Source organism: Theropithecus gelada, chromosome 10 (genome assembly GCF_003255815.1).
Source record: "Theropithecus gelada isolate Dixy chromosome 10, Tgel_1.0, whole genome shotgun sequence".
NCBI lineage: Eukaryota > Metazoa > Chordata > Mammalia > Primates > Cercopithecidae > Theropithecus > Theropithecus gelada.
In genome coordinates, this window is record NC_037678.1 from 33571729 (window position 1) to 33582934 (window position 11206).

General features: G+C 49.4%; 1 protein-coding gene across 9 annotated transcripts in view; it reads left to right on the forward strand.

Annotated features, from left to right (window-relative positions):
* Nucleotides 1–3744: 3744 nt before the first annotated feature.
* Nucleotides 3745–11206, forward strand: part of PPIL2 (peptidylprolyl isomerase like 2) — a 28712-nt gene continuing 21250 nt past the window's right edge. For 8 of the 9 annotated variants that reach the window (XM_025398788.1, XM_025398789.1, XM_025398790.1 and 5 more), the window contains exons 1-5: nucleotides 3745–3892; nucleotides 7342–7391; nucleotides 8928–8973; nucleotides 9359–9421; nucleotides 10887–10938. In XM_025398788.1, the coding sequence (XP_025254573.1) occupies nucleotides 3861–3892; nucleotides 7342–7391; nucleotides 8928–8973; nucleotides 9359–9421; nucleotides 10887–10938 (243 nt within the window). In that variant the 5' untranslated portion in view covers nucleotides 3745–3860. The remainder of the gene's footprint in view (nucleotides 3893–7341; nucleotides 7392–8927; nucleotides 8974–9358; nucleotides 9422–10886; nucleotides 10939–11206) is intronic. The other variant, XM_025398794.1, reaches the window with a different exon arrangement.

Genomic DNA, 11206 nt, shown 5'->3' on the forward strand with positions numbered 1-11206 from the left:
AAAAAAAAAAAAAAAAAAAAAAAAAAAAAAAAAAAAAAAAATTCTAGGTAAGAGAAAGTTTACCCAAGAGGACATCCAAGGAGTAAGCAAAGCATTAAAAAGTGTTTTTGACTCTTTTAGTAATGAAAGATGTACATGTTAAGATTGCTAGGATGAGTGTTATATACCTATCAAAAAGCCCAAAGTTGGCCAGATGTGGTGGCATATGCCTGTAGTCACAGTTTACGTGGGAGGCTGAGGCAGAAGGATCGCTTGAGCCCCGGGGTTCGAGACCAGCCTGGGAAACTTAGTGAGACCTTATCTCTACAAAAAATTTTCAAAAATTAGCCGGGCATGGTGGCATGTACCTATAGTCCCAACTACTTGGGAGGCTGAGGTTGGGGGATTGTTTCAGCCCAGGAGGTTGAGGCTGCAGTGATCTATGATCACGCCACTGCACTCCAGCCTGGGCAACAGAATGAGACCCTGTCTCAAAAAAAAACAAAAAACAAAAAAACCTCAAATTAATGAAAATCCTGTATTTTCTTTTTTTCTTTTCTTTCTTTTCTTTTCTTTTTTTTTTTTTTTTTTGAGAGGGAGTCTTGCTCTGTCGCCCAGGCCGGAGTGCAGTGGCGTGATCTCAGCTCACTACAAGCTCCACCTCCCCGGTTCACACCATTCTGCTGCCTCAGCCTCCCCAGTAGCTGGGACTGCAGGTGTCTGCCGCCACACCCGGCTAATTTTTTTGTATTTTTAGTAGAGACGGGGTTTCACCGTGTTAGCCAGGATAGTCTCCATCTCCTGACATCATGATCCACCCGCCTCGGCCTCCCAAAGTGGTGGGATTACAGGCGTGACCCACCGTGCCCAGCAGAAAATCCTGTACTTTCAAGGCTATAGGAAGATACTCATTTTAGCTATGGAAATCTTACCAGATTGGCTTTTTTGGTTTTTGAGACAGTTTCGCTCCTGTTGCCCAGGCTAGAGTGCAATGGCGCCATCTTGGCTCACTGCAACCTCCCCCTCCCAAGTTCAAGTGATTCTCTTGCCTCAGCCTCTCGAGTGTCTGGGATTACAGGCACCCGCCACCACGCCTGGCTAATTTTTTTTTCTTAGATGGGGTTTCATCATGTTGGCCAGGATGGTCTTGATCTCCGTCTCAAAAAATAATAATAAATCTTTAATTTCACCAATAACAACAGATGCAAAATACTCCATCAAATGGGTGGAACATCATTTACTCAACTGTTTTTTCTTTTTTTTTTTTCTGAGATAGAGTCTCACTCTGTCGCCCAGGCTGGAGTGTACTGACGCATCTCCGTTCACTGCAAGCGCCGCTTCTCAGGTTCATGCCTTTCTCCTGCCTCAGCCTCCTGAGTAGTTGGAACTACAGGCGCCCGCCACCACGCCCGGATAATTTTTTGTATTTCTAGTAGAGAGAGGGTTTCACCCTGTTAGCCAGGATGGTCTCCATCTCCTGACCTCGTGATCCACCTACCTCGGCCTCCCAAAACGCTGGGATTACAGGCGTGAGCGACCATGCCTGGCCTCAACTGTTCTTGCTTGTTGAAATATTTCTCCAATGGGGTCAATTTTTTTTTTTTGAGACGGAGTCTCACGCTGTCGGAGTCACCGCGCCCGGCTAGTTTTTTTTTGTATTTTTAGTAGAGACGGGGTCTCACTGTGGTCCCGATCTCCTGACCTTGTGATCCGCCCGCCTCGGCCTCCCAAGGTGCTGGGATTACAGGCGTGAGCCACCGCGCCCGGCCAATGGGGTCAATTTTTAGGTTATTGGTGCATTGTATTTTCTGACTGAGTCATCATGGTGCATCACCACAAATGGGTTATTTTTAATTGGTTTGTATTTATTTGTTTGCTCACTTATTTAGAGACAGAGTTTTGCTCTGTTGCCAAGGCTGGAGTGCAGTGGCACGATCTCGGTTCACTGCAACCTCTGCCTCCTGGGTTCAAGCGATTACCATGCCTCAGCCTCCTAAGGAGCTGGGATCACAGGCACATGCCACCATGCCCAGCTAATTTTTGTAGAGATGGGGTTTCACCATGTTGGCCAGACTGGTCTTGAACTTCTGTCCTCAGGTGATCCACCTGCCTCAGCCTCCCAAAGTGCTGGAATTACAGGCATGAGCCACTGCATCCGGCCTTAATTGGTTTTTAAACTCCTACAAATGCAGACCATGTTCCATGGAAAAAAGTTCACAATACAGAAGTGAATACAGAAAATACGAGTCCACTGCTGCTATGAGTTTCATGTGTACCCTTCCAAATGTTTTGTCTCTGCACACACACACACACACACACACACATTAAAATTTTAACCCAAGTACGAGTCACATTGCACGTTCTTCTCAGCAACTTGCTTTTTTCCATAAGTAAAACACTGAGATGTCTTTACTTCTTGGGATATCTACTTCATTCCTTTAAGCAGTTCCAAAATAGTCCACTGCATGGCTGTACCAGGGGTCGTTTAGCTGTGTTCTCATAGACATTTGTTTCCAGTTTTTTTTTTTTCTTTGAGACAGAGTCTTGCTCTGTCACCCCAGGCTGGAGTACAATGGCACAATCTTGGCTCACTGCAACCTCTGCCTCCTGGGTTCAAGTGATTCTCACTGCCTCAACCTCCTGAGTAGCTGGAACTACAGGCACCCGCCACCACACCCGGCTCATTTTTGTATTTTTAGTAGAGACAGGGTTTTGCCATGTTGGCCAGGCTAGTCTTGAACTCCTGACCTCAAGTGATCCGCTTGCCTCAGCCTCTCCAAGTGCCAGGATTACAGGTGTGAGCCACCACGCCCGTCCAGACATGTTAAATTTGAGATCAGCGGCTACCCAAATGGAGATCAGGAACCTGGAGTGCTGGTGACTTAGTATTGGGAGTCATGGGATATAAGTGGCGTTTAAAATTAGGAGCCTAGGCAAGATTACCCCGGGCCTGAGTGTAGTTGGGGGCCCAAGGTACTGTTCTGACCCAAGCAAGAGTCTGGCAGAAGAGAAGGAAGGGATCAGGCAGGGTTTTGGACCTCTAGGCTTGATGGCCACCTGCTGCTGGGCCTCCAAGGGGCCTGGAGGCGGTGCGGACGGAATATGCAGAGAGAATGAGAAGTGAGCGAGTAGAACGAGGGTGGTACATGGCTTTGAAGGAGTCAGCCACGGAGGCGGGAAAGGATGGGGTGGAGGCTCATGAGACTTGAAGCTCTAGGAGGACATTGAAAAAGACCTGAGCGCTGGCCGGGCGCGGAGGCTCAGGCCTGTAATCCCAGCACTTTGGGAGGCCAAGGCGGGAGGACTGCTTGAGCTCAAGAGCTCCAGACCAGCCTGGGTAAAATAGTAAGAGCTTGTCTCTACAAAAAATTAACATATTAGCCGGGTGTGGTGGCGCGTGCCCGTAGCTACTCGGGAGGCTGAGGTGGGAGAATCGCTTGAGCCTGGGAGGTCGAGGCTGTAGTGAGCTGTGATTGCGCCACTGCACTCCAACCTGGGCGACAGAGCGAGATCCTGTCTCGAAAATAAAATAAGACCTGAGAACCCAGTATGGGAATGGCCCTGAGCCGTGGCTGAGGGGGGTAGACGAGGCGGTCGGGAGAGACCCTTCGAGAAGATGGGGCTTCAAGGCTGAGGGAGCTCTGCCCCGAAAAGGCGCCAGCGAGACGCAACACACCTAGCTAGGACCCCATACTGGGCAGGCGATCCTTCCGAGCATGCGCACCTGGCGCTAGCGAACCACAATTCCCAGCACGCCAAGCGCCTGTTTCCGGGGCGAGCCGCGGAACCCGGAAGTGGTCACGAAACTCGGCCGTGGCTCCATGGTTTGAGTGGTCAGCGGTTGCTTTTTCGTGCTAGGTAGTTGCTGCCGCCGCGCCGCCATGGGGAAGCGACAGCACCAGAAGGACAAGATGTAAGTTGAGCCGCAGTCGGGAGTGGCGCTCCGCTCTGCCTCAGTAAACCGCCTGTCCCGCCCTGCTCGCCGCTCGCCTTTCCTCTCAGCTGGTCCCCAGAGCCCAGCCCAAAGGTCACTTCCTCCCGGAAGCTGCCGCCGTCTCTCCAGTCAGGGTAATGACCCTCGGGCCGCCGCGCTCTCCCAGGGGGCCGCGGCTCCGAAGACGTCAGCTGCGGGCTCGAGCGCAGCCCGGTCTTCCTTTACTCTAGTTCTGCCCGGACCGTCCCCCGTCTGCTCGCGAGCTTTGCCCCTGTAGTCTCTCCCTCTTCCGTACTTCGCGTCTGGCTGTGTTCTGGTTCATGCCTGTCAGCCTGCACACGTGCTGCAGAGCCTTCCTATTTAAAGCAAACCAAGCCGGGCGCGGTGGCTCACCTGTAATCCCAGCACTTTGGGAGGCTGAGGCGGGCGGATCACCTGAGGTCAGGAGTTCAAGACCAGCCTGGCCAACATGGTGAAATCCCGTCTCTACCCGAAGCACAAAAATTAGCGGGGCGTGGTGGCGGGCGCCTGTAATCCTAGCTACTCGGGAGGCTGAGGCAGGAGAATCGCTTGAACCCGTGAGGCGGAGATTGCCGTGAGCCGAGATCATGTCACTGCACTCCAGCCTGGGCGACAGAGCCAGACTCTGTCTCAAAAATAATAAATAAAATAAAACAAAAAAATCCGCCTATGCCCCGTGCCCCGCGTTCCCCTCCTGCTGCCTCCGTGATTTCAGAACAAGTTAGAGACCCGTGGCTTCATGCTGTTTTCTGAGTCTCTTGAAACCACTCAAGTCAGAATTTCGATCCCAGAACTGCCCTTTGTCAGGTTCCCAGCGACTTCTTGTTGCTAACTCTAGTATTCAATCCTCAGTCCTCGTGCTTTTTTTGAGACGGAGTTTCGCTCTTGTTGCCCATGCTGGGGAGTGCAGTGGTGCGATCTCGGCTTTCCGCAACCCCCGCTTCCCAGGTTCAAGCGATTCTCCTGCTTCAGCCTCCCGAGTAGCTGGGATTACAGGCATGTGCCCCCAGGCCCGGCTAATTTTGTATTTTTAGTAGAGAAGGGGGTTTCTCCATGTTGGTCAGGCTGGTCTCGAACTCCGATCTCAGGTGATCCGCCCGCCTTGGCCTCCCAAAGTACTGGGATTATAGGCGAGCCACCGCGCCAGGGCAGCCTCAGTCCTCATTTTGTTGGGCTTCTCAACAGTATGTCACACTGTTAACCACTCCCTCCTTCTGAAGCCCTCCTTTGGTATCTGAGGTTTCCTGTGCTCTTTGTTTTCCATCGACTTCAGCGGCCTCTCTTTTCCCAACCTCCTTTCTGGACCCTCCTCCCTTTTCTCAGATCTCATAGGTTTCTTTTCCATAAACATTCTCTGTGAGTGATATAATTTCCCAGTCATCTATAAGCTGCTTTCCCCAGTCTTGTGTAGTTAGTGGCTTACTTGATATCTCCACTGGAGGACTGATAAACATCTCAATTTTTTTTTTGAGATGGAGTCTTGCTGTGTTGCCCAGGCTGGAGTGCAATGGTGCGATCTTGGCTCACTGCAACCTCTACTTCCCAGATTCAAGCGATTCTCCCACCTCCGCCTCCCCAGTAGCTGAGATTACAGGTGCCTGCCACCATGCCCGGCTAATTTTTGTATTTTTAGTAGAGACAGGTTTTCACCATGTTGGCCAGGCTGGTATCGAACTCCTGACCTCGGGTGATCCACCCGCCTCTGCCTCCCAAAGTGCTGGGATTACAGGCGTGAGCCACCGTGCCCTCAAATTTAATATGCCTTAAACAGAACTCTTGATTTTCAGCTCCTGAGCCTGCTCCTCCCTGTAAGCTAAAAATAAAATCCTAAATCCCCTTACTGGCTGAGCAGACACCCTTGTGGCTAAGAGAACTCCAGGAAAACCGTAAAACTGAGTTCCTGGCCATGATGCGATGGAGGTCAGCTGTACCTTGTTATGTCTTCCTCCCTTTTGTGGCCTAGACACAACAACTGACCGGCATTAACGTTGAAATAGAGATCATAAGGGGCCCGGCGCGGTGGCTTGCACCTGTAATCCCAGCACTTTGGGAGGCTGAGGTGGTGGATCATGAGGTCAGGAGATCATGAGGTCAGGAGATCGAGACCATCCTGGTTAACATGGTGAAACCCCGTCTCTACTAAAAATACAAAAAAAAAAAAAAAATTAGCCGGGCGTGGTGGCTAATTTTTTTTTTTTTTTTTTTTTTTTGAGACGGAGTCTCGCTCTGTCGCCCAGGCTGGAGTGCAGTGGCCCGATCTCAGCTCACTGCAAGCTCCGCCTCCAGGGTTCACGCCATTCTCCTGCCTCAGCCTCCCGAGTAGCTGGGACTACAGGCGCCTGCCACCTCGCCCGGCTAGTTTTTTGTATTTTTTAGTTGAGACGGGGTTTCACCGTGTTCGCCAGGATGGTCTCGATCTCCTGACCTCGTGATCCGCCCGTCTTGGCCTCCCGCGTGGTGGCTAATTTTTAATAAAAATAAAGAAATAGAAATAAGATTGACGAAACAGACTCTTTGTAGCAATAAGATACCAAATTATAAATAGAACCTACAGTCATGCCAGACAACTTCCCTGGTTAAGTTACCCACCCCTACGCCTAAAGAATAAACTATATCCTAACTGCCACAGGGTTTTTTTATTTCTCTAGCAGCTAAACAAGCACTGGCGTTCAGATAAGCAATTTTTTTTTTTTTTTTTTTTTTTGAGATGGAGTCTCGTTCTGTTGCCCAGACTGGAGTGCAGTGGTGCAATCTCGGCTCAGTGCAAGCTCTGCCTCCCGGGTTCACGCCATTCTCCTGCCTCAGCCTCCCGAGTAGCTGGGACTACAGGTGCCCACCGCCACACCCAGCTAATTTTTTGTATTTTTAGTAGAGATGGGGTTTCACCGTGTTATCCAGGATGGTCACGATCTCCTGACCTCATGATCCACCAGCCTCAGCCTCCCAAAGTGCTGGGATTACAGGTGTGAACCACCGCGCCCAGCTGGTTTGTTTTTTGTTTTTTTTTTTTTGAGACAAGTCTTACTCTGTCGCCCAGGCTGGAGTATAGTGGTGCGATCTCAGTTCACTGCAACCTCTGCCTCCCAGGTTCAAGCAATTCTCTGCCTCAGCCTCCTGAGTAGCTGGGATTACAAGCACCCACCATCACGCCCAGCGAATTTTTGTAATTTTAGTAGAGACGCGGTTTCACCTTGTTGGCCAGGCTTGTCCCAAACTCCTGACCTCTAGTGATTCACCCACCTCGGGCTCCCAAAGCGTTGGGATTACAGGCATTAACCACCATGCCCGTCCCATGCTTATAGGTGTTTAATAAGCATATGCGGAATAAGCAAAGATTACTCACTTCCAAAGACTTTGTTCTCTGTATAAAGGTGGTGGTCATAGCATTATCTTCCTCTCTTCCTCAGGTACATTACTTGTGCTGAATATACTCACTTTTATGGTGGCAAGAAGCCAGGTAAGGCTTGCGGTCTTTCTGTTCCCCGTTGGGGGAGTGGTATTAAGGAACAGTGTCTTCAGGATACAGTGAGCTGTAAAAATAGACAACAAGAACACGGAAACTGTGGTAGACAAATGGGCCGAGGACAGTTCACGAAAGAGAAATATACTCAAGAAAGAAGAACATGCTTCTTCTTAGTGGTGGTTTTTGTAAAATGTAGATTAAAATATTCCCCGATGCTGGGAGCTAAGTAAAAAATAAGTAAATAAGGCCGGGCGCAGTGGCTCAAGCCTGTAATCCTAGCACTTTGGGAGGCCGAGGCGGGCGGATCACGAGGTCAGGAGATCGAGACCATCCTGGCTAACATGGTGAAACCCCGTCTCTACTAAAAATACAAAAAACTAGCCGGGCGTGGTGGCGGGCGCCTGTAGTCCCAGCTACTCGGAGGCTGAGGCAGGAGAATGGCCTGAACCTGGGAGGCGGAGCTTGCAGTGAGCCGAGATCGCGCCACTGTACTCCAACCTGGGTGACACAGCGCGAGACTCTGTCTCAAAAAAAAAAAAAAAAAAAGTAAATAAAATACAAAATTACATGTACATTTAAATGTTTTTTCTCTATTAAGTTTATAAGGAGTCCGGGCACGGTGGCTTAAGCCTGTAATCCCAGCACTTTGGGAGGCCGAGATGGGCGGATCACAAGGTCACGAGATCGAGACTATCCTGGCTAACATGGTGAAACCCCGTCTCTACTAAAAAATATAAAAAAACTAGCCGGGTGAGGTGGCGGACACCTGTAGTCCCAGCTACTCGGGAGGCTGAGGCAGGAGAATGGCATAAACCCAGGAGGCGGAGCTTGCAGTGAGCGGAGACCCGGCCACTGCACTCCAGCCTGGGCGACAGAGCGAGACTCCGTCTCAAAAAAAAAAAAAAAAAGTTTATAAGGAATAAAAAGAATGATAATATTTTCAGCTGTCAAAACTATCAAGACTACAATAACAATAGCACTGTCATAATTTTAATGGGACTAAAAAAGTACGCACTTTTCCCTGTAAGTTCTTTTTCGATGGACCCCGAGTGTTTTGGTTTATATCTATTAAAAGGTTTTTAATCCACAGCAATTGCTGTACTTAAAAATTTGCACAAACTTTTTCTTTTTTTTTCTTTTTTTTTTTTTTTTTGAAACAGAGTATCGCTGTGTCACCCAGGCTGGAGTGCAGTGGCGCAATCTCGGCTCACTGCAAGCTCTGCCTCCCTGGTTCATGCCATTCTCCTGCCTCAGCCTCCCGAGTAGCTGGGACTACAGATGCCTGCCACCATGCCCGGCTATTTTTTTGTATTTTTAGTAGAGACGCGGTTTCACTGTGTTAGCCAGGATGGTCTCGATCTCCTGACCTCGTGATCCGCCCATCTTGGCCTACCAAAGTGCTGGGATTACAGGCATGAGCCACCGTGCCCAGCCATGAACTTTTTCATACACTGTAACTGAATTGCTAGTAGAGCACATAGATGAAATACTGCAGAGTAAGATTTCTGTTTTTTGTTTCATTTTAAACAGATCTCCCACAAACAAATTTTCGTCGTTTACCTTTTGACCACTGCAGGTAAGAGTTTTGTGAGTTTACCTTTCCCTTGGAATTGTTCTCTGATGCTCTGATAGTGAATCTGCCCCTTGTGGATGTGGGGTTATGCGTAAAAGTGTGCTTTGAAGATGTGGCTCCTCAGTTCACGTTGGGAGAAGATGCGAAGTCCTTGTCATGATGGTAGGAGCTTACCTTGGTGTTGGATCCTGCTCTGGTCCTTCACCAGGGGTGGCACAACCACTACTGTAGTTGGAGGAGAAGGTTGGTGAGAGAGGGAAGTGGCCAGGCTGCCCAGAGAGGGCTCCCTGGGACAGCATCTCAGGAGGTCACCATGCCAGGCTCAGCCAGCCCACATCCTGACCAGGGTGCCTGGCAATTCACCAGTAATGACTCTGTCCTTTTTCAGTCTCTCTCTGCAGCCCTTCGTCTACCCAGTCTGTACTCCAGATGGCGTCGTCTTTGATTTGCTGTGAGTTTTTCCTTGAATTTCGATCTAACAAATGTGAGATTCTCAACACCCATTAAGGAAGGGGACCCTTGGGTAGGGCTCTTGGGGACACAGAAGTAACAGCTAGGGCCTTGGGGACATGGCAGCAGTGCTGCTGTGACCCCTAGGCAGGCAGCTCTAGTTGTCAGGTGCTACTGTCACTGCCTGGAATGGGGTAGACCACCCCACACCCCTCCATGTGGGGGTCCTAGTGTTCTAATTGGACACAGTGATCTGTTTTAGAATGGTAATGAACTGCATATTTTTTACTTTATGAAAGCAGAGCCATAATTATGGCATGTACCTTTTGTGTGTAGTATTTGGAAGCATTATGCCCAGTTTTGCGTTCCAGCATATGCTTCTGTAATTTTTTTCATGTTTCAGTCCCTTTTTTTTTTTTTTTAAGACGGAGTCTCACTGTGTCACCCAGGCCAGGCTGGAGTGCGATGGCACGGTCTTGGCTCATTGCAACCTCTGCCTCCCGGGTTCAAGCGATTCTCCTGCCTCAGCCTCCTGAGTAGCTGGGACTACAGGTGTGTGCCACCACGCCTGGATAATTTTTGTATTTTTAGTAGAGACAGGATTTCACCATGTTGGCCAGGATGGTCTCGATTTCTTGACCTTGTTATCCGCCCACGTTGGCCTCCCAAAGTGCTGGGATTACAGGTGTGAGCCACCACTCCTGGCCTAATTTTTAAAATTTTTAGTAGAGGCGGTGGCTGATGCCTGTAATCCCAACACTCTTGAATTCCTGTGCTGAAGCAACCCTTCCACCTCAGCCTCCTGAGTAGCTGAGATTTCAGGCACACGCCACTGTGCCTGGCTTGAAAGTATAGTTTTTGATGCTAGCTTAGTATTTAATTGTACAGATGTATCAACATTTATGACAGGGAGTGGTGGCTTATGTCTGTAGTCCCAGCACTTTGGGAGGCTGAGGCAGGAGGATCTCTTGAACCCAGGAGTTTGAGACCAGCCTGGGCAACATGGTGAGTACCTGTGTCTACAAAAAAGTACAAGAATTAGCCAGCCGTGGTGGTGTGCACCTGTAGTCCCAGCTACTTGGAAGGCTGAGGTAGGAGACTTGCTTGAGGCCCAGGGGTTAGAGGCTGCAGTGAGCCATGAGTGAAACACTGCGCTCCAGCCTGAGTGATGAGGCAAAACCTTGTCTCAAAGAAAAAAGCCCCAAACCATTTACTTACTCATTTTCACCTGTAGTTTTTCTTGTTCATATATAACTGCAATAATAACTCTGAACATATTTTGAAACCTGTGTATCCACAAATACCCCCAACTTCCTGAGACAAGGTGAGGAGCTCTTCCTGTCCTAAAGTGAAGCAAGACTCCTTCGCAGGCCTCTAACCTGGAAGCAGCCCTGCAAGACCCCTGTGTTGTCACCAGGTGGTGCCTAAGCACCCTGGTGATGTTTTCTGTTCTCTCTTCCCTTCAGGAACATTGTTCCGTGGCTTAAGAAGTACGGGACCAACCCCAGCAATGGAGAGGTAGGTGGCTGTGCAGGAGTTTCAGTGATGCTGGTGAGCGCTGTCCTCTCACCTCTGCTTTTGTTCTGGTGGTTTTCATGAACACGGGAACATGGGAGAGAACCGTTCATGGGACCCAGTGAGGAGGGACAGTCTTCCCCTCCTCTGCCCACACCCATTCCTTTCTGGAAACGCTTCCTGCCTGTGCATGTCTTTTCTCGGGCCATATCTGTGATCCAGTATGACCTCATCTGAACTTGATTCTTTTTTTTTTTTTTTTTTTTTTTTT